The 24,244-nt window shown below is 41.8% G+C and overlaps 1 protein-coding gene across 5 annotated transcripts in view; it reads right to left on the reverse strand.

The window, feature by feature from the left end:
• RALYL (RALY RNA binding protein like) overlaps window positions 1–24,244 on the reverse strand; it is a 260,680-nt gene that overhangs the window by 46,685 nt on the left and 189,751 nt on the right. Inside the window, exon 1 of one of the 5 annotated variants that reach the window (XM_081874667.1) lies at window positions 13,547–13,798. The exons of the other annotated variants lie outside the window; for them this stretch is intronic. Within the exon in view, the coding sequence (XP_081730793.1) occupies window positions 13,547–13,583 (37 nt within the window). The 5' untranslated portion in view covers window positions 13,584–13,798. Of the gene's footprint in view, window positions 1–13,546; window positions 13,799–24,244 lie in introns of those variants that run through there. 5 annotated transcript variants of the gene reach the window in all.

A 24,244-nucleotide genomic window follows, 5' to 3' on the forward strand; every position in this document is an offset into this window, starting at 1 on the left:
GATCTGGAGTTGTCAGGGGGCGAGGTATTGGGTGGGTAGGAGGATAGGCAGGTAGCTTCTGCAAAGAGAACTGTTTGTAAGAGGGCTTTCAAACAGCCCCACTTTGGCTGCATGTGCCTGTTTCCTGCAGGGGAATCCACACATGCAATAAAACTGCTTAGGAAAATATGCTAGGGGTGCAGGCCACAGCAGAATTGAAAACAAGGTGGACCAAGGCCACTGAGGTTTCAAGATAGGAATAGTAGATCTAATCTGGGGACCAGCTGGGTAGAGAGGAAGAGAGAAGAACTGGCTACTGCTCCCAATGCTGGGCCAAAGCTGGGGGTCGGTAGACTTCTCACCATCTGTTTATGGCTATTTGGAAAGAGGAAATGATCTGGGTCCCAGCTCAAGCAGTCCACTTTCCACAATATAGCAGCAGTCAAGTAAGTAGAAGCCATGGAGCGGGAAGAGGTGGGCAGCATCAGTGGATGGTGGCAGGAATGGTTGGGGGACTGAAACTGCACAAGCAAATCATATTAAAAATGTTTACAACAGCAGCAAGCTGAAAAGTGTACACTTTTTATTTCTTTTCTGGCTGTGGCCTTAATTATTTCTGGTGGGCTCCTGAATGGTGCCCCCCTCCCTCCCTCCCTCCTACCCTACCCCCCCCACACAATCCCTCAGATTGCACAAAATCAGAAAACTACACAAGCAAACCACATAAAAAAATTCTACACCAGATATTGCACAGCAATCTGAAAAGTGTGTGCCAAGAATTTCCAATTGCTTTAATTTCTTCCTTGTGATCCTGGCACACTCCTGAACAGAGGAGTGGACGCCTTACATTCCCCTGCCTCTTTTAATCCCTCAGATTTGCATAAAACCAGAAAATTGCAAAAGTGTGTGGTAAGAATTTACAATTGCCTGATTATGTGCTTTTGTGCATTTTCTGGATGATGATGATGATGATGATGATGATGATGATGTGCACATAGTTATCTGTGCACATGCCCTGTCAGCACTTCATCAGCAAAACAGAACTAAGAAATTAGAAGGCAGGGACAAATGCAAAAGGGAGCACATACTAGTATGAATGGGAAAGGACCAAAAGCTGTTCCTCATATACAAATGTGTGCAGGTGTGGACTATTCTGGCTTAATTCAAATGGGGGAAAGTGGATTCAAAGCTAAGTAAAATGCTCAAATGTGGACAATTATTTATTTACAAAACAGGGCACCTCTGAACACTTTCTGAGCATAGGAATGTGAACTGATCTCACAGTCAAATTATGTTTCTTGCAGCCAAACCTACCAGGACCCTGAGATCATCTTCTGAGGCCCTCCTTCATGTGCCTCCTCAAGAGGTCAGGAGGGTGGCAACATGAGAACGGACCTTCTCTCCAGTGGCTCCCCATCTGTGGAAATGCTCTCCCCAGGGAAGCTCGCCTGGCACCTTCATTATACAGCTTTAGGAGTCAGCCAAAAACATTCCTTTTTAACCAGGCCTTTGGCTGACCTGATCAACATCCTATACCCTTTTAAAATGTGGCTCTTTTGTGTGTGTGTGTGGGGGGGTATTATTGAGTTATTGTTTTTATTTTTATTTTATATATTGTGATATTTTTTGTGAACTGCTCTGAGACCTCTGGGTATAGGGCACTATATAAAAATCAACAAATAATAATAATAATAATAAATTCATGGACAATCAACGGCTACTAGCCATGATGGCTATGTTCTCCCTCCTCTCTCAGAGGCAGGATACCTCTGAATACTAGCTGTTGGGAATCGCTGGTACGCAGAGTGCTATTGTACTGATGTCCTGCTTGCAGACTTCTCAAATGTATCGGTTTGGCCACTGTGAGAAGAGGATGCTGGAGCAGATGAGCCACTGGTCTGATCCAACAGGCTCTTCTTATGTTCTGGTTACCCCATGCTTCTCCACTTAAGTGGAGAGGCTCCCATTTGATCTACTGCAAATCACCCAGAAATCTACCAGTAGATCCTGATCAACAATCTGACACTCCAGATCTACATGATACTGGTAACACCCAGTATGTATACACATTCACAGCCATATATGCTGTGTAACCTCCCCGAGAGAGAGAGAGAGTGAATAATAATAATAGATTCTATAAGATAAATTTTACAATTCCTGTTAAGGTTTTCATTAATAGTTGCCCAGTTCTTCCAAGCATACAGGAAACAGGCAGGAACATGGGGAGACCAGGATGTGACCTTGCAGGCAGGGAAAATCACTGACGTACGAGAGCAGGATGTGGCAGACACAAATAAAAAGTATAAAGTGCTTATGTGTGAGGGAGATAATATTACCCAGTGCTTGTGATGAGAAATCTCTGTCCAAACTCATTTACAACTCTGTCAGTTTAAGCCTTTGGGACACCGTCTGAGGAATACAGACACCATTAATCCTAAAGTTACATTTGTTTGCGGGTAAGGTAGTTACGTTATCATTCTCAAATTGTCAACAGAGCTCAACAGCACTTGAATGCCTGCTTTGCACCACCACTGCAGGCTATAAGTGCAATTATCTTTTCCTACAAAGGTTGCAATTATCCATTTTTTTAAAAAAAGCGAACACAAAACAAGCAATAGAAACCATCTGAGAAGCAAGCCAGTAACCATCTCTGGAGGAAAAGAAATGAAGGTGAATGAGATTATTGTTTTTCCCTTCATTTTAAGAGTTTCAATTTCCCTTGCATGACAGGGTCTTTTGAAGATTATCATCTCTGGGAAATTATTTTTTTAAGAGTTTGCACATAGCTATGAGCCACAAAATTAAAAGACAGCTGTATATTGTAACCACCCAAAGGGCTGCTGTTTTATGCTACAGAACCGCTCTCCTGATGAGTAACTTCTACCCAGAGCCTTGTATGCTCTGACTTATATATCGGGGTTGTGCTCAGAATTTTATCTGGTGCTACCAGCCTTGCAATACTCTTGTTCCAAGGTGTGGTCGTCTGTAGAAGGGTTCCTTGGACAAGTTGTTGTTGTTGTTGTTGTTTTAAACCTACGATCTGGGAAAAGGGATCTTCTCAATTTTCCCTAAATGGCCTGTGCAGGATCAGCAATGTGCAGACTATTTAGGGTGAATGGATTTTGAGCATGCAATATCACTGGCAAAGCTTTTTTTTAAAAAAAGTTATTATATTGTGCATGTATTTTAGAGTCACTTTGGTGGCTTTTAATGTGTCTTTACATATGCATCTTCACATACTTATAACATCCAGGTTTTTGGAGGTCCTTTGGTGCCCATTAACACATATTGCTGGAAGGAATTCCAGAGTTTAACTATGCATTGTGTGAAGAAATCCTTCGTTTTGTCTTTCCTGGATGTTCTGGAATTGAGCTTAATTAGCTGACCCTTCATTTTAGTATCATTTCCCCAGTTCCTGCTTTTGTCTTAACTGAAAAGCCTCAAACATTGTAAGCTTTTCTCCTAGGGAGTTTTTCAGGCTCTTTGATCATTTTAGTTGCCCTTTCCTGCACCATTTCAAGCTCTACAAATGACCTTTATGAGATCTACAAGGTTCAAACTGTCCCTACTCCCCATCTCTAACCTTTATTATGTGGCCTGAATACAGATAGGTTCTTAATCAGTACTAAAATATGCCCATTAATACTAGATTGGGACAATTTGTTCAGGAGTAGACCCTGTTCTACGAGAGCAAAAGCCGAGAGTGACTCAAGAAAGGCAGCATAGATTTCTCCTCACTCCTGCAAGGTGGCAATGTACAAAATGTTGTCCACTGTATCCAAGCATCCTCCACAGATGCCTGACCTTCTTTTCCTCAGAGTTGTTCATGAAAGCCAATTCTGCAATTGACTTAAGACAGTGGAACTGTAGTGGCAGGTTACATCTAATCAAGGAGCATTTTATTTTTCTGTCAGCCACGACTCTTTCTTTCTCAAGTGTCACTTGTGTTGGAAATGTTATTAAGATACAGGAAATTATTCAAAGCACACTAAAAAGCACTGCTTCAGCTATCTATTCTGTTGGGGTTTTTAGATACAAAGCCTAGTTATTTTCAGTCACGCAGGTGTCAGTTTGTTAAAAGCAATTGTTTTGGAAAAGCCAATTATTCTGAGCGCTGTATATAAATTTCAATCCTCACTTCCAATTTGCATACAGCTGCAGCAATTCGTACTTTCATTAGTTAAAATTTAAGGTTACTTCTCTGATGGCAGCCAGAGAAGTTTTAAACCAGCTTGTGTGAGCTGTTTATGAATCAGATTATTAGGTTTTCCAAACAGCTAATGTTTATCAGCATAATAGAGATGTAAACAGCAGTTCTGATGAGCTTTACAAATGGTTGGGTCTGACCTTTTGTTCTCTTTTAAACCAGAATTCACTTTTGTATTTCAAGAAGAAGCATAAAGATTAGGCTAGTAACAAAATTGCACTAAATAAGAATTTACATTTTAGGACAGTTGCAGAAATATATTATTTTGTGCATGAACACCAGCAATTCCTGGGAGAGGGGTGCCATGTATTTGATTTGTCCACCTGGCTCCTTCCAGATGTTATGGATCACAAGACTCACTATTCAAAAACACCTGGAGATCAGGTTGTTGAGGGTTTAAAGCACACACCAAACAAATTTATCTTTTGCACAAGATGCATTTCAGCCTTATCAAACTTTTTGTAAGTTGCTGGACATACAAAGCTGGCTCATACATAGTGAGTATGATGTAGTGGCTAAACTAGGAAGATGTGGGTTCAAATTCCTGCTTGGCCACAAAGTTCACTGGGTCACTGCCTAACCTACTTCCCAGGAGGGTGGACCATGCTGCAGGCCACCCAGAGCTACTTGGACGAAGGGTAGGATCAAAATTAGATAGCTAGATCTGTGGCTTGACTATTTAGCTATCTACCTCAGCTTTGTTGTCTCTGCCCATCACTCTCCAAGCTCTGCTTCAAGTAGCTTTTCTTTGCCAGGGAGGAAAGAATGCAAGAAGATTCCTGATAGGTCCTCACACTAAAGGCTTATCTACCATCCTGTCCTTGCAGTGGCAAAGCACCAGAGCCCGTGTGGGGTCCACGAGCCAAATGTAAGTGCAATAGCCCCCTCCAGCTGCCCTTCCCCAGAAACTACAGTAGTATTCAGAGGCATGCTATCTCTGATTCTACCACCCATAGAATTAAGGAATAAGGTGCCTCTGAGCACATGCTTGGTCCAGGAGGAGAGAGGGAGAGCATTCCATTGTGCAAGGAAGCATCTTTGCTCTGATAGAAGGACAGACTTCATTGGATTCCACTCTGGATGCTACACTGGATTCCACTCTGGTCTCCCACCCTCAGGCTTTCTTCATCTCAGCAGTCCGATTTAGAATTGAAGGAGCTTCCTTGTTCTTGCTATTGATTCACTGCAAATCACCCAGATATCTGCCAGTAGATTCCAATATATTTTCTGCCCACCCTCTGCACAGCATCAGAGAATGGTATCAGATAATGCCTAAAGGAAGCATGCATGAGTTGTGCTGAAACCTGACAGCCACTGTTTAAAACCATATAATGGTCTGATGTGCCACAAAGTTAAGGGCACAGCAAATCAGGAAAATAAATGCTGAAGCTATTCTTCCTAATTAGTCCCAGTTACAGATAGGTAGCCGTGTTGGTCTGCCATAGTCAAAACAAAACAAATTCCTTCCAGTAGCACCTTAAAGACCAACTAAGTCAGTTCTTGGTATGAGCTTTCGTGTGCATGCACACTTCTTCAGATACACTGAAACAGAAGTTTCCAGACCCTTCTATATAGTGAGTAGGTGGGGAGGGGTATTACTCAGAAGGGTGGTGGGAATGGGTGATTGGCAGATAGCTGTGATGAGCCTGTTGACGACTCTTAACGACTGCAATAGGTCTTACAGGAAAAAGCAAGGGGTGAAAAGGTGAAAAATGGCTTTGTCATGTATAATGAGATAAGAATCCAAGGTCTTTGTTCAGACCAGGTTTCTCCATGGTTTTAAGTTTGGTGATAAGTTGTAATTCAGCAGCTTCTCTTTCCAGTCTATTTCTGAAATTCCTTTGTAGTAAAACAGCTACTTTGAGATCTTGTATAGAATGGACATAAATCGGACATAAATCGGACATCAGGAATCACAAGACAGAGAAACCAGTAGGAGAACACTTCAATCTCCCAGGACATTCTATACAAGATCTCAAAGTAGCTGTTTTACTACAAAGGAATTTCAGAAATAGACTGGAAAGAGAAGCTGCTGAATTACAACTTATCACCAAACTTAAAACCATGGAGAAACCTGGTCTGAACAAAGACCTTGAATTCTTATCTCATTATACATGACAAAGCCATTTTTCACCTTTTCACCCCTTGCTTTTTCCTGTAAGACCTATTGCAGTCGTTAAGAGTCGTCAACAGGCTCATCACAGCTATCTGCCAATCACCCATTCCCACCACCCTTCTGAGTAATACCCCTCCCCACCTTCTCACTATATAGAAGGGTCTAGAAACTTCTGTTTCAGTGTATCTGAAGAAGTGTGCATGCACACGAAAGCTCATACCAAGAACTGACTTAGTTGGTCTTTAAGGTGCTACTGGAAGGAATTTGTTTTGTTCTTCCTAATTAGTGAATGTCTTCACTGTGCTCCAGTTTGGGGTGGTTAAAATGTCACCTTGTTTACTGAAATAAACCAACAATTAAACTTAATGCAACACAACAGAGGAACCATGACTACTTCAGGTATTTGTGTGACACATGGGAGCACTTAGCACCTCAACTCATTGCTAGTGTAAAGAGGAAATCATAGCTTACCACCTTCGGGGAATTTCTTTGAAATGTGGAGATTGTGGAGAAAACCTGGCAGCGGTGAATTGCAATTCACATTGAGCATCAGAGCTTGTAAGAGGAATAAGAAGTTCATTGTTTTAAATCCCAGCAAAGCTCAAGGTCAAACAGGACAGAAGGTCCTGTTTCCAGTATTAACGGGAACTGGCTAAATTGCTGGTCCGTTCTTCCAAGCTACCTGTCCTACAGGGAAGGTGGAAACCAAGGGAAGTACAGAACTGCATGAGGTTGCAGCCCTACAACAAATGAGCCCACTTAAGGATCTGATGGGGAAACAATCTGACTATTCAAGGCTGAAGCTTCAGACACAAAGCCTTCTTTTGTAAGATGAACACACTTCATGGGTGTATAAAAAGCAGGGAGGAAATAACATTTGAGTTTCAAGGTCATTTCAAAGGACAATGGAAATAAAACCCAATCTGGACCACAATGCTACCTTGACCACACAATGATATACAAGTATGTATGTTAGATCCGATTTTAAGTCTTCCAGTAGTTATCTCCCATTATACTGACTTGTCATGGCCCTGAAACAGCATTAGCATCAAGATTCATTTCCTCCTACAATACCTTGAAGGGTATTTCTTCAGCAATTTTTTATACCTGTGACTTGGATGATGTTTTCCTTAAAATGGTCTGTATTGCAAATACAAAATCTACATAGGCTAGAATTCACATTTAATTTCTCTTTTACATTCTCTTGTGCTCTGGTGCAGTTAGATAATTTTAAACTCTGGACTTAGGGCTTATCCTAACCTTCATTTGCCACAGTTCTTCAGGGAAAACCCACAGTTTAGTGCTGAATCTCAACCAATGGCAATTGGGTTTTCCAGAAAGTGTTGATGGGTCCTACGTTTCTCATTTTAGGAAACTTTCTCTTTATATGGTAATGTATATTATTCAGTGGAGCCAGACAACAGCATGCATGATCCCCCTGAAAAGCAAAGGAGGCTCCTGAATGATCCTAAAGATGGTCCAGTGGTGCTATAGCAATGACCAATAATAGCAGAAAAGGAAGTGAGTCACCATCAATCAACGCTCTGGCTGCCAGCCATTTTAATTTTAAAACACTTCTGACCCCTGGAAAAGGTGGCGGTGAGTTGAGCCAATCAGAGGACAGTTTTGGGTTCTAGGGACCAATGAGAGAAATGAAGAGGCTCATCTTCACTATGATGCACTCAGTAACCTCAGAACTCCATTTGATTGGCTGAGCACACTGCCACTCTCACCCTGGGATCAGAAATGCTTCAAATTAAAATGACAAGCAAACTGCAGGCTTGGAGGAGCTGGTCATGTGACACTTTACTAGGCACTAGGCACTAGCCAACCTGTCATTTTGCTACCCACCCAAGGGAAGAGAAAATGGGTGATTCTGCCACTGAGAGGACCATGAAAGATTAAGAAGAAATCACAGGGGGCAGCAGTAGGAAGAGAAGAAAAGTGGGTGATCTGTGTGAGGGTCTGTGAATGTACAGTGGTACCTTGGGTTACATACGCTTCAGGTTACATATGCTTCAGCTTACAGACTCCACTAACCCAGAAATAGTGCTTCAGGTTAAGAACTTTGCTTCAGGATGAGAACAGAAATTGTGTTCTGGCAGTGCGGCAGCAGCAGGAGGCCCCATTAGCTAAAGTGGTGCTTCAGGTTAAGAACAGTTTCAGGTTAAGTACGGACCTCCGGAACGAATTAAGTACTTAATCCGAGGTACCACTGTATATTATTTGGTGGCTCCCCAAACCTGGGAGTACCTCCAGTAAGATGAGGCAATGCTATGACAGACTGGAATTTTAACACAAAAGGGTTTCATTACGACTAAGGTTATCCTTATCTGGTGCCAACACGTCAATGCTTTGTCACCGTTTATTTATTTCAGCACCCATACCTGGCATACGATGTCCTTCCAACGCATATGCATCTCCCAGGGCAACTTGCAACAATAAGAACATTAAACAATCAAGGACAATAAATAAAGCAAAACAACAGTATCCAAAAATTGGAGACAGGCTCAGCTCAGCAGATTGAAAAAATAGCATGCCTATTGGTATACGTAACTTATATCTCAGAATGTGGTGGCCTGTTCCCCTATCCTGTAACATTTTGGCAGGTTATCCACTTCTGTCTGAAGAAAAGGAAATAGAGTTTTGCAAAATTTGGACATGATGCACATATTACTAGTGGATGTTTCATAGTTGCATGGTATCCACCAGGCACCACAGATCTCTGATGGGCTCAGTGGTGTGCTTTAGCCCTTCTCCGTCCCTGAGTTGCTCTCCAGAAAATGAGACTATAATGCAGTACAGCGGTACCTCAGTTTACATACGCTTCAGGTTACATACGCTTCAGGTTACACACTCTGCTAACCCAGAAATAGTGTTTCAGGTTAAGAACTTTGCTTCAGGATAAGAACAGAAATCGGGCTCCAGCAGCATGGCAGCAGCAGGAGGCCCCATTAGCTAAAGTGGTGCTTCAGGTTAAGAACAGTTTCAGGTTAAGAACGGACCTCCGGAACGAATTAAGAATTTAACCTGAGGTACCACTGTAATTCTGAATGACAATAATGAACCTTGCTAATGGCCTTTCCTTATATAAATATGGTGGTCACCTCACAGGGCCCTTTCATCAGCTGAAACCACCTGAAATATTACAGACTTCACTCAACAGGTATGGTTGACTTTGAATTTGGAACATCTGCTTCCTACATTTTATCTTTCCCACTTCAGTTCCAACAGCCTGCCTGCTCCAGTGAAGCTGCTCCAGCCTCAGCCTATCTCTGTTTGAGCCTCTAGCTTTCATCTCTCTTCCTCCGAACTGCCTTTGAAATTTACTTTTGGAGTACAGCATCTGCCAGAATGCATTTCTGATTGAGTTTAGGCTTGCCAGCCCTGATTCTGCCAAAGTTGCCTAACCCTCACAATCCTGAGTCCTGCCAGCATAGTATTTAGTGGTTGCGAGAAAGAAAAAGGTATCTGAGATATCTAATGCTCCCTTAACAATGATCTCAAAACACTCTTTCTCCGTTCTGCTTTCAGTGCCTAAGTCCTCATTCTGACCTATCTAAACCTCCAACCAGTTTCCATACATTTTCAGTGTAGATGCTGCAAAACAGCTGTGCCATGTCAGCTTAAAGGCATGGATCAACAGTAAACTAGTAGCACAACCAATTCCACGGAGGTATCAAAAAGTAGACACCACTGCTGGGAATGTGGAAAGGTTAATGGCTTTCAAGAAGTGCCATATTTTCCTCTCAAGGGTCCTTTTGTTGTTGTTGCATGGAGCAGAAAATCTCTCTCTTTTTCCTCTCTCCTTCAGATGCCTGCACACTTTCTGCTACCTGGAGAAGCTTTTATGGGAGGGAAGCATAAATAAAAAGCAAATCAAACCCAGTATTTAACATCAGACAAAAAACGAACAAAGCGCAGTTGCCTTATTTGCTGCTGACTATGAATGCCTTTTCCAAGTTATAAATAAATACCTTTGTAATACTGTACTTTTGTTTCTTAACTCCCCTCCTCTCTGATAAGCATAGGAGCTTAAAAGCAGCTTTCAAAAAATAAGTGCAGAACCACCCGTTTTACAAAACCCACAAAAAAACACACCACCCCAGGCTAAAATTATTATTATTTATAGCAATGCCAACAGAAGTTATTTAGGGCTGCATTTATGACAAGCAATGCTTCCCAAAGAACCTTGAAAGCAGGTATGCTTCTTCCTTCCTTCTGAAAACCTACCCTAGTGGGGAGTTGCAGCAGAAAACACTGAATGCCAGACACCTGTAAGACCTGAGAGATGTGTTTAACCTTTAGAATAGAAGCTTCTTATTCTGCCCCTGCTCCCGTATGTTAGATCTGGAAACGTTCAGCACTGGGTATCTGGAGAAGTAGGCAAAGGCACATGTCCCTTTACCTGGTGTGCCTCCACCATTGGTTTGGAAAGCGGTGTGCACAGCACGTCAGTCACAATCCACATCTAGTCCTTGGAATATACTGCATTAGATCTGCTTCCCCACAAACTGAGAAAAGGAATGACTTAGCTGTGTTTTAAGCTGTGTTTAAGCAGCCACAACCTCACAGATAACCATTACTCCTTCTCCCTTGAACTAGAATTAGTACATTCCTGATAACGCAGTATTGTGGAGCAGCAAAGTGACCCCAATAAGTTCCAGCCGTAGTTTGTGAGTGTCCCTCTGTATGTAAAAATAACCAACCTAAAGTCTAGGGAACTGCTGCAATTAAACCCAACATACTGTAGCTAGAGCTAGAGGAGGGTGCATAGCCATTAAGTATCTATTATTCCTTCTGCTCTTGCTCTCCCCAACTTCAGTGCCTTTTACGCACCACTCTTTCAATTTTGGACCCTGAAAATTTCCTGGAGGAAGAGAAGCCCACACCAGCATACAGCTTGGTTCCTTTTATTTATTTGTTGCTCGTTACATTTTTATCTGTCCCCTCCTCAAAGGAGCTTATAATCATAGAATTGAAGAATTGGAAGGGACCCTGAGGGTCATCTACTGTAGTCCAACGCACTGCAATGCAAGAATCTCAACTAAAAAAATCCATGGCAGATGACCATCCAACCTCTGCTTAAAAACCTCCAAGAAGGAGATTCCACAACCTCCTGAGGGAATCTACTCCACTGTAGAACAGCTCTTAGGGCTGTGTACATTCCACTGCCACCAGCATTTTCAGTTCATTGGGTTAATGAACAGTGAATGGCAAGAGGTTGCCCAGTGAGCTTTGTGGTGGAGTGTGGTCCTGTATGCAATGTAATTGGAAACTATGAGTCCCCCTACACAACATTTCCTAGAATCACTAGAGTAGTTTGAGGGCTGATGCCTTCACATGAGTGGACTAATTTGATTTTTCTCCTGTGTTTTCCCAGTCCAAGTCCAACACTCTAAGCACAGCTCCACAAACAAGGAATAAATCACTGCTGTGCTTCAGCTTGTTACCAAAATGCCTTTAAAATAACATGTGTTTAATTTCAAATACTCCCTCACACCCCACAATGTCTTCCAGCAGATCTTGGAAATAGTTACAACCATTATTGTTGGTTGTGTTTATAACACTGGAATGGACCCAGCTTCCAAATGTTCATTTTTCTTCCACTTAGGATTTCTGTTCATTTTTCTTCCACTTAGGATTTCTTCTATGTACTATGAAGCATGCAGGATAAATTAATCCCTTCTGTAATAACCACTTCCCAATTGGCATAATAGCCAGTTATGCAACACTAAAGTTTATTGATGCAATGTAATTAGAAACTATTAGTCCTCCTACACAACCATTCCTAGAGCCACTAGAGTAGTTTTAGGACTGTTGCCTTCAAATGGGGTGGGACTATTTTTTTTCTCCAGAGTGATAAATCAGGTCTTGCCTTTCTCACACACACTTAAAAACAGTTTCAATTACTAAAAAGCAAAAAGGAGGAATGATGCAAAGGGGTAACATTCACTTAAATGGGTGGCAGGGGGCAGAACAAGTCAATTCTGTTGCCATTCTTGGGGCAGGAGGAACTCAACAACAACAAGGATAAAATGACAGCTGAATTGTGTACAACTCTTAATTCACAGTGGGTGCATCGCTTTTTTCTACCCTCTCCCAAATATGGTGTAAAGAGGAAGAAAGCAAATTAAATCTCATCCTCTCAGACATTCCCAAACCGAAGTTGCTTTAGGAACCCCTAACACTTTGGATTTGTTTAAAAAAAAAGTCAAGGACTTAAAGCTGAGGTATGATTGTGTATATCGAAATTGCAGGGATTCACAAAGAATAGATCATAGCAAAATTCTTATTAATAGTATATTTATGTTTGCTTGTGTTTTATCCTCCCCCTTTTGTCTTCCATCTATTTTACAAGATAATTCCCGCTTTAGTCCCACCTTTCTGTGTGCGTGCAAGAGACTGAAAGGGCAATTCTCTTGAAGTCAGAGGCAGAACTTCTATTGATTTTGTTGCTGTTGATGATTACTGCCTTTGATCTTAACTACACTACTGCGGGCTTGACAGCTTGAACCCTACAAGTTTGTTCATTTAACTCAAATGTGCAAACCTGGCTAGACTAGGAGCACACCAAAGCAGATGCTGTATTTGTTTGAAGAAAACAGAAATAACATCTCATTCATCCTGGAGTATGTTTTGCCTGCGTGTGTGTGTGTGTGTGTGTGTGTGTGTGTGTGTAGTTTACATTCTTCTATTTTCTCTGTCTCCTTTTATGCTTTATCGGCTGCTTCCTTTAAAAAGTAGAGCTTCAAAAATGAGAACAGCCACACTCCTTACATGTCTATCTACCTAAAGTCACGTTATATAAAATAATGTAGTGATGCAAATGTTGTTCTTCCTCCCTGCACCCCCATTTTTAGGGTAACCCCCCATCTATCCCATCATAATTATACAAATACAGGATGCTATGTTGCTGTGAACTAGCACTTGATCTCCATTTCCTTGTTGATTTTATAAAGCAGTCACTTGCTCGTGGTTTCCATAGTAACAAGTGAGCTTATTTTTTCCTCATATTCTTATGATCTCCTCTTCCCCTAAAATACAGAGAGTATAGCATGAAATCACTAAAAATTCCACCTGTGCTATTTTATCCACTGCAGAAAAAAAGTAAGGCACAGTTTTCAATCAAATTAGGAGAAACGTACACCCTGAACGATCCTCCTCAATGAATCGGTTTTTCTATATTTGATATACGCACAAACAAAAGCACACAGATGCAAGAATGAATTGCGACTACTTACACCTTTGGTTTCTGCGTTTGCTCTTGTACATAGTCATCCTGAAGAAAATCCGGCTATCCAAGAAACAATTCTCTCCGAGACGTAGACAAAAGAGTCAAGGCTGTGCTTCTGCTCTGCAGTGAGGCAGTTGTTCACTGACAGAAGGTAACCAGCAGTCTCTCAGTGAAAAGCCGGGGTAATACCATTCTTGTCCAATCTTGGGGAGATATTGCTAGCTCCATTGCCTCAAATGCTGCCTGGGGGTAAAATGAACTCCACCCCCATTCCTGTTAACATTTAAGCACCTCTCCTGAAAACCCATTCACTCTGAGGAGCCACGTTGCTTTAATGATATAATAATCAGATATCATTTTCCTGAGTGACCTCAGAGTGTTCTTCCTTTGGAAATCACAACTGACAAGGAAATGATGTGGAGTAAATAAGTGTACATGCAATTAAAAACTGACTATTTTGTGGAGTGGCAGCAGAAAAAAAAAGCTACTAAAAAGAAATAGTATCAATTAAGTACTTATTGTTACACGTACCACAATCACTTACCCTAAAGCAGGGCTTATTTTAACTTCTGCTGTATTGCTAATCATACATCGTTCAGGATGGAAGGAAATAAAATAAAAGCTTTCTACTAAGCCAAATTAATGGGGGTAGGAGCTTGGTTAGTGAAGAGCAAGGGTTGAGCAAAATAAGTTGAGAAAGCAAGTCTTTCTAATGCCCTAGTGTCACTTCTGTCAATGTTGATTCCCTCTTGTATAGCTTTAAAACACATTTCTTTAGGGTTCATACCCTAAGTTCAAGCTATCTGCCTGTACAGCTGCTTTTCACTTCAGCTCTTTGCTCTAATTGTCTCTTAACTGGCTGTCATGGTGAGAGACCATATTCTGTGAGAACTACTAATAGTCATTATGTTCAGCTCTCGACAACAATGCTTTCTTAGTGTTGCCAGAGCCTTTCCATATTGTCCACACACCTCCCATATCATCTGCTTGCAGCTGTCAGGACCTGGCAGCTAATGATGATGGGATCCGAATACCAGGAACAGCCTCCACCTTCCACACAAAATGGAGGGTGTTCTAGCACTTTGATGCACCAGAGAAATGTAGCTCCTAGATGCTGGAAGCCAAGCTTCCCTGCATCCAGATGAAATCCAAGCCAACATCATCAAACATTTTAGATCCCCTTTTCAGAAATCATCAGTGGTACCTCCACCCTTTTCGTTTTCCACGAAACATCTTCACAGGAAACACTCCAACCCCCTCCAAACACAAATGCCCTCAGATCCCTAACCGCAGTGGGCTTTTGAGAATGCTGTGACTGACAACCACTTCACCAAAGTCTCCCTCGAAGCTCCTTGCTGGATGCCCTTCTTTGCACCACAACATCCCACAGTCCTACTCAGCAGAAGTCCTACTGAAGCCTGGAAACGCCTGACCTCCCTGAGTCCTTGTATTTCTGCCTGATGGATGGCCTACTTTGGTCTGGGAATACCTGACTCTCCGCTACTTTTCAGTTTAATCCATCATAGAGGATTCCCCCTTCTCCATCCAACTCAGCAAATTACAGAAATGTAATAAGACTTCCTCCATTCCCCATCATTCAGAATGCACTCTTGTCCTCATTCCACTTTTTCAACCCACCCTTCCCCTTCTAGGATAGCTTTCTTACTTGCTCTATAACAAGCCCCTTTTATAAGTTAGGTTCTGAAGTCTCAACTCCATTCTGGCATCCTTGCAGAGACCCTCCACTACCTAGAACAGGGGTCCAAATTTACACATGCTACAGTGGTGCCTCGCAAGACGAAATTAATCCGTTCCGTGAGGCTCTTGGTATAGCGGTTTTTTCGTCTTGCAAAGCAAGCCCATTGACAGCTTAGCGGATTAGCGCTATTAGCGGTTTAGCAGCTTTTAGCGGATCAGCTGATAAGCGGCTTATCAGCGGATCAGCTGATAAACGGTTTAGCGGCTTAGGAAAAGGGGGGGGAGGGGAAAAACCCCGCAGGAACTCGCAAGACATTTTGTCTTGCGAAGCAAGCCCATAGGGAAATTTGTTTTGCGAAGTGCCTCCAAAACAGAAAACCCTTTCGTCTAGCGGGTTTTCCGTCTTGCGAGGCGTTCATCTTGCAGGGCACCACCGTAGCTCCAAATCAGGGAAGTGGCCTGCTCTCCACTGAGAACACAGTCAGGGGCTGCAGAGGGAAGAAGTTCTCCCAACACTGAACTAATCCACTTCCTTATTTGCCCACCAGTCCTGAGAGGATTACTCACCCAAACGCAGAATAAAGTTCAAACGTATGTCAGATACATACATCCCTAAGTAACATTAGTAGGCCCAGGGATTTCTTATGGTTGGAGGGGAATGGGCCGTGGAATTATTTGTATGCACCAGGACATTAAAGGAAGGAAACACACACACACTTTTTGCATACAAATATGGCAGCAATTTGCCTCTGGAGGCTTCCCCTTCCGAAAGGGGTAGGCAGAAATGGGAATTTGGGCTATTCGCAGGCATGAACACGTGACCTTTATACATGACATTTGGAATGTGCAATCACAAGACTGCCTTTTTATGTGTGTGAAGTTACTAGGCCCACTAACATCTGAATTTCGATTCAGATAGGTAGCCGTGTTGGTCTGACGCAGTTGAAATATATAATTTTACCATCTGAAGAAGTATCTGAAGAATCTGGTATCTGAAGAAGTGTGCATGCACATGAAAGCTTATACCAAGAACAAACTTAGTTGGTGGTCTCTAAGGTGCTACTGGACATTTTTTATATTTTTTTATATATTTGAATTTAGGATGATCACAGAAAATGATGTTTAAAACTGCTTCATGCATTCTCTAATGCTGGTGTGGACGTGGGCAGTTTCCATTCTGCACATGAACAGAATAATCTAAAACAGTAACAATCATATCTCTGGAACCTTTGGGCATGTAAGGTGGGTAATATTTGTCAGTACAATTAATCTGTTTGAACTATGTAACCGTTATGCACCTTTTGATTTTATTATATAATATATAATTTAAATACAGCTCAACAGTGTTGTCCTCCCCCTTATACATTTTTAGCCAGGAATACAATACAGTCCTTGGCGGAAGCAAACTCTACTCCTGATAATGGAACTGAACTGAGAGTTTCTACCAGTCTTGTTTTTAATGTTATCATGGGGGGGGGGGGGGCGATTAAAGTACTTTATATGCTTAAGATTGAAATTTGATTAGAGAGTTTTCTAGATGTTGTTATGGTAACAAAAGGATTAGTTTTTATCCCAAAGCAGACACATTAGCTTTCTCCCTTATATTACCTTTCTCAAAGATAACAGCAAAACCTAATTAATAGATTACTTCCAGGCAATATGACTGTAATCCACCCAGAGCAACTGCCGTGTATTCCTTGCTAAAGCGAGCGGTGCTACTGCAGTTGTAGTACATTATGACTGAACTACTGTGGTTTTAATTTACTTATTTAACAAAGTCAATATAGCGTTTGATTGTAATGAAACACCCAAGTAGTTTATAAGGAATATTAAAATTATTATTCCAAAAACAGTCAAAAGATTTTAACAGTGGACCAAAAAAAAAAAAAAAAAAAAAAAAAAAAGATTATTACACGTCAATGTCTGTGTGTTTGGATAGGCTCGCCTAAACAAAAATGTTTTAAAGTGGTGCGAAAAAAGTGTGCAGGCAAACCCTGATCTGTATAGGGGTTGTGTTTTGGGTCATCATGCGCATTGGTGGAGCATGCATAAGCCCATCCTGCCCTATTATGCCCCACCCCCGCCCTGTTCTACCCTCTTCTGGGTACAAAGTCGGCCCATGCATGCACAGTTGCAGCCAACTGACTAAATTCTCAGACACAAGAACCACTCATTCACAGTGCCTCCATCTCACCAGGGTTCAAGAACAGCTTATTTTTCCTCATGCATCCCACCACCGCTGCTAGACATCAGCCCAGAGCCAAACGGCCCCTCCAGAGCTAGGTGTTATATAGAACCAATGCTGAGTGTTATCTTATCTTGATAGCAGCTTGCTCCAAAATTCCTAATGGCTGCTCCCTGCAGTTTCATATGGATATTAAATAGTGTCATGGATTAAACAGTACAGTGTGGCACCTAACATCACTAGCGGACTGAAAAGTGTCCTCTCTGGACTCATTCCCATAGACAGGACTGGAAGCATTGTAAGACCACGTCTCCAATTATCATTCCACAGAGCCGGTCCAGGAGGATACCATGGCCACTGGTATTGAAAGCTGCAGAGAGATCAAGAAGCAGGAACAAGGTCACACTACCCCTTGTCCCACTCTCTGCAAAGGTGATCCATCAGTGATCAAAACCAACTCAGTTTGATGGCCAGCCATGGGTCTGTATCCTGCTGCACTTGGGAGTTCCCTGGGCTGTGGGACCCAGGACCTCAGATCCGGCCTTAGCTACACCAATGATCAAAAGCTACAAGCAAAGTGTGTGTGTTGGGGTATGAAACTGGATGGCAGAAGTGGTGAGGTGCAATGTGTGTGTTTATCCCTGTGTTTAATTATTTCCTTCCTGAGCTGTTTTTCTGACTCCCTCGCCCCCAAGGTTTTGCCCTCCAGAGCTCTTCTGCAGAGGAAAACATACAACAGATTCATCAAATGGTGTTGCTGCAACTAGCCATTCAGCCCCAGCCAGCACGGTCAATGGTCAAGTATAATGTGGGTTGTAGTCCAGGAATATATTGAGGGCATGTTGGCTACCTCTAACATAGCAGATAGTGTGGTTGTGTTTTTGTGTGTGTGTGTGTGTATGAGTAGGCAGGGTGGATGTTAAATACCCAATACACCAGCATCACCGCTTTGGGAAATAAATCAAAATCTCATGAGACTTAATCATGGGTATTCCACATAATATGCAATTTGGCCATCAGCTCAGATCATCCGTGAGTTTTTATCACTTAAAGAAATCTGAGAGGCGTTCTACCCCAATTGCTGGAACTACAAGCAATGGGGAGATTTACAAATGACTTCAGTAGGTTCTCCTCAGCAGGATCTTCATATGCCAATAACTACCAAAGTTGCTTATTTTTCTCTCCAAGTGAGGTGGCAGCTTACTACCCTCATATGCCTCATGTGAAGGTCCAAGCTTTAAGGCAGTGTGCCATGATGAAAGTAATCTGCAGGTTTCAATTTCATTGCAGAAAAGATAGTACAGCCACCAAAGAAAAGAAGGATAACCTCAGTCTTAAAACACATGTTTGGGGGAAATTTGAGCCACAGCTAATATAACTCCTTAGATCTCAAGGTAAAAGATGGAAACTGAGGATACCAGAAGGAATCCTTTTGAAGCCTGGGCACAAAGGAAGATAATTTAGTGGAGTCAAGTCAGTTCCAAGGGTGGGTAAATGTGTGCTGAGAATTTTAAGTAATGAGGTCATGAAACCTTGTGGACTGTCACCGAAAAGATGCAGCTACAGATATTCAGCTCACTTAAACATGTAACCTCTCTTTTGAAAGATCCTCAGCTAACCAGCTATACCTAAGTCTCTAATGCAATGAAATATGGTAATTTTACAGGTCACATTCTTCTCCTTTCGTTGAAATTAGGACATGTGGTATAAATGACTCATAGCGTTTTAGGATGATTGTTTCACTAAATCAGTATCTATAAATTTATCTGTAATCTTCTAGGTTCACAGGGGTCCTGCATATATCTGAGGTACTCAGCATCTTCTGCCTGCTCTACACAGTCTCTTCACACTGTGTAGTATAATTCCTGAAGAGACAATCTGCTCAATTCTGCCCGGTTACCAAAATGGCTGATTAATGTGCTTCACACCTTTTCTAAGTGCTGCACATACACAGAATATTCAGCCTCCCTTTAGAGTGGCCGCTGGGTATGGGAATTTCTGCTCCTTCCTCTCTACATATTCATATGATTTTAAAAAGAATTCCTGATTTCCACAGTGATGATAAATTAACACATCTAATCACTTGATGTTTAGTTTCAGAGTCCAAGGCAGGATGCATGGAAAATGCTCTTTAAAGAGCACAATTTCACCAAACCTGTTATTTTCATTTCATTCATCATTGGCTACACAATTTGATCAGAACAGCAAGGATATTGCATTGCAATTCCCACCCTCAAAAAGTTTCATGGGGTTTACATCATTTCCTTCTGGAAACTGCTGCCACAAAATTGTTTTAACTGGTTTTAACATTGTTGCAATCCACCCTGGGGTCTCATGGTAAGATATTATAATAACACCTCCAGGCTCAGAGGCAGTCTATACAACTGAATATTAGATGCTGGTAATCAGCACTTCAGGCATGGGCATTGTTGTGTTCATTTTCCTGGTTGCTGTTAAAACTCAGAAGCCTGTGAGCACTTTCTGAAGTCCTTGCACATGCTACCAGGACCAGTCCCTTCACCTCTGAACTTCTTCAATGATGCACAACTTAGCAGAGTAATGCAGCTTTTCCTAGGCAACGATCAAGACTGCTCAGTCAGGACGACAATCAGGAACAAAGCTGACGACTAGTAACTTGATTCTGTAGTTTTTTATATATGGCAGTAAACTCGCAAGCTATATGCAAGTTACTATATACAGACATGAACTTCATCACTCTCCAAGAACCCCAGAATACTCCTAACTAGCAAAACAATGTCATAGGTCATGCTGCCTACATGAGAGACCTCAGGCAATTACCAAGCTGTTACTAGGTCCTCTTATCTCCAGGCAAATTTCTCCTGTGCTCTGTGTCTCCCTAGTCTGTTGTCGAAACACTAATTGCTCACTTGCCAAGCTGCACGTAGACTATGAACTCCAACTTCTGTTTCTAATGTTCCTTTTACACTGCATCACCTGTTGCATTGTAGAACTGTGGCTTTTGGATCCATATATTGCCATGTCACACTAAATTCCATTCCCACTAGTGGTGCAGTGTGACACAACAGCAGCCATCACTGGACATGCTGCCACCCTTTCATGTGCACGCATGCTTCTGTTACCCCATAAGTCATCCATGGAAACTGCTGGAAAGAACTGTATGCCAGAATACCACCACAGATTTCATCGCATGAACAGCAGCGGCATGATGAACACGGCGTGAAAATTACAGAACAAAACTCCCATGATTTTCTGGGTTAATGAGATTGAAACAGATTCTGCCCCCCATCCCCCCCAGAAGCAATTAATATGGGAACAAACTTCCACTAGATTCTGCTAGATTTTCCAGAAGCGACTTTTACATAAAATGCAAAAATTATCAGGTAAGGAAACATCAAGAAAATGGAATGAAGTGCTGTCCAAATGCAGCCTTGGTTAGCCACTGTGAGGGAAATGGGTGCTGGATTACATGGAGATTTGGTCTGATCCACTAGAACTTTTCTTATGTTTGTCTGAAATGTGCCACATGGGCTGAGCCACTAAGCTTTGATTTGGTATTTTGACTAGTAGGGATGGAACCTGAGATCTTTTGCATATAGTGTATGCATTTTATCACTGAGCTACAGTGGTTAAGTGTGCTTAGCTCTTTAGCCTTGTAAATTATATTTACTGGTCTATAATGGAATGGGTCTTGACTTTCTTATGACTGTGAGAATCTCTCTGGACTTCCAATCACCACACGGTGTTAACCTTGAAATATACGCGGCCATATCCAGCCTTTATGCAGCATATTTTAACTGGAGAGGTTATGCATGCATATTATTACTTGTACCCTCCTTCCTTTCCTCATCACATTTAGTTGCAATTATCCACACTGATGAGCTCTTTCACCATGCTGAATTAAGCTGCAAACGATATCATTTTGCTGTTCATAGACCAAAGCCATTGCAGAACTCCATCTCAAATCCATATGCCTTATTCCTGTGTGTCTATAGAAAGTTCAGAGAAAAAAAACCCAGTGCTGCATTCAGGCTGTCTCCAAGACTCAGCGGGACACAATTTCAACATAAATAAATACACCTGTGAATCTGTGACTGACAAAACAGATAGGCTTAAAATTATTATTTTTTTGCTTCTGCCTCAGTCAGTAAAATAACTGCATTTCAAACCTGGCACTGGGTACTGGCAATAGTACAACTATTGTCAGAACTGTCCCTATTGTTAGGTAGATGGAGGCAGCCGCCTTACGCAGTAGCATCTGAGGAGCAGGCAGTGGTGGCAGTGAGGCGTTGGGCTGTGTGTTCCTCTTGTCTTGACCTGTGGCCCCCTAAGCTAGACTGCTGCCTTCAGGTGTGGTGGAGCCCTCCCCCCAGCATTGAAATAAAAATTCAGCTGCCAGTTGTGCACATGGCTTCTGCACATAAAGTGGTGTTCATCTAAGTTTTACTTAGAGTAAGCACATCAAAATGAATGAACATGAGTAACTTAGGGCCATTAATTTCAATAGGGGCTATGTGAATGGAAATTCATTGAATAGCACGCATGGAATGATGATCATCCCGTTTTGTCCTTTGCTTCAGGTAGCAAAACCTCTTGGGCCAATTATGACCACTGTAATCCTCATGGCAAAGGCAAAAGTGGAGAGCACATTATTCATAGCAATCCCAAACAGAAAACTTCCAGCATTTGCTTGCCGCCTTTTATTTTTAATTGGTACACAGGTCAGCAACCGATGTTTGTTAAAATCCCTCTCATCAGCTGCTTAGAAGGGAAGATTATTGTGGAGAGAAGCTGTATTTTGTCCCCTGCTTCTCAAATGGATGATCAATATTAACCTTTTGTAAAGGGTTTTTGGCTTCTGCCTCAGTCAGTAAAATAACTGCATTTCAGACCTGGCACTGGGTACTGGCAATAGTACAACTACGAAAACCATAGAAGCAGGACACAACATGGCAGCAACTCAACTTAGGCCAGATTTACACCATACATTTAAAGCAGGATGATACCACTTCAATCACCCATGGCTTTCCTCTAAGAATACTGGGAGCTTGTGTTTCTTAAGGGTGCTGAGAGCTGTTAGGAGATATCTATTCCCCTCCCAGAGTACAATTTTCAGAGTCTCCTGGGGAAAGGGATCAATAGTTAAACTACTCTGGGTATTGCAGCTCAGAGAGGGGAATAGGGTCTCACTTACTGTTGTTTACTCTCCATGGCAATGGTTCTCCATGTTTCCAGATCAGCACCTGATACCCATCATTTTAACTGGAAATGCTATAGGCTGAACCAAGATCTTTTGAATGCAAAGCAGGTGCTTTACCCCTGAGCAATGGTCCCTTAGTACCTAAAGGCAGCTCATGAAATAAAGCCTAATTTCTCTTTTAAGGTCCATGTGATCAGCAGCAACGTAAACGAGATTCTACTGCTAAAAGATACCTATCTAAACTGTCTCAAATACTTAAATTCAAGCAGGAGGGAAAAATACACCACAAAAAAATTGGAAGCCCCCTCCCTGCTTGTCTGGTGTGATTTTGTATAACCCTGTACCGAAAGAAGCGTTAGTAGAAAATGAGGGTAGCACCTACAGCTAAGGGTGGCAGGTGCTGGGGGAATTTGATCCAGTTTGAATTTAAAATGTAGCCTGCCTAATCTGTACTTTCAAAAACAACATAGAAATGGAAACACTGCCATCCTTTGAAATTTGCACTTCTCCGAATTTTTCAATGCAGTTTTCCAGGCAAGTATTGTGTACAAAAATGCATATCCTAGGGTAAGGTGTACACATAAATGCATACATTAGTGAAAATAACATATAGAAATGCAGAAATGCATAATAGGAGGTGAAATTGCTTTGCAAAAATATGTATATCTGGTAAAATTGCATACAAGAATGCATACATTAGGATAAAATTGAACTGAAATATTAATGAATTTTCGGTAGGGCTCAAAACACACACACACACACACACACCCACACACCTGATGTGGAGAGCTGAATTTAAGATTGTAAAAATGACAAATTAGTCCACCCCCCCTAAAGGCCACCCTTGCAGCATTATATTAGGCATCCAGCCAATCTCAATGCTTTCATCTGTTTTACCATTTGCCTGTTATGATCAAAGTCCCTATAGTCCACTTCAGAGTGATAATGTGATTGTTTAAAGACAAAACATGTCAATGGCTGTAAATTACTTCAAAATATCAGAGCCCTGGAACAGCAGCAGCAGCAGGGATAGAAGAATTCAAGCTTTTGAGAGTCTCAATCTTCCATAGATGGAGGATGGATCTTTCACACTAACAGCTATAGCTTTAGAATACTAAAACTGCAATCCTATACCCACTTCCCTATACTGAGCTCAATGGGACTCAGCTCTGAATAGATGTACACAGATGCAAGTATGTATATCTAGTTAATTTTTTTCAGGGGGGGAAATATTTGGAAAGGTTGCACATTAATTCACGGCTGAAAGTGACTACAGTCTCTCCCCAAGCATTTACACTCTTATTGCCAGTAAACTCTTCTTGGGGTCTGTCTGCAAGCGAAACATTTCAAAAATGGAATATTCACAGCAATGATAACTGCTGGAAGAAAAGGGATTACAGCTGCAGAGAAGGCGAGAGAAAGAAACAGTGAAGGAGATAAAAAAGAGATTCCAGTGAAGAGGATCACAATTTGGTTAGGAAGGACAGTCTTGGGTGCTGTATGAAAGGACTACAGCAGACGCATTTTGTCATAGCTCCCAAGCATCTCAAAAATTAATTCAAGGATCCTAGTATACACCTAGGACAAAAGTATGGAGAGGAACATCTGCATGCTTCTTTCATCAACGGATATTTCCTAGAGAG

This window comes from Podarcis erhardii, assembly GCF_964252035.2.
Source record: "Podarcis erhardii genome assembly, chromosome: 8".
Lineage (NCBI taxonomy): Eukaryota > Metazoa > Chordata > Lepidosauria > Squamata > Lacertidae > Podarcis > Podarcis erhardii.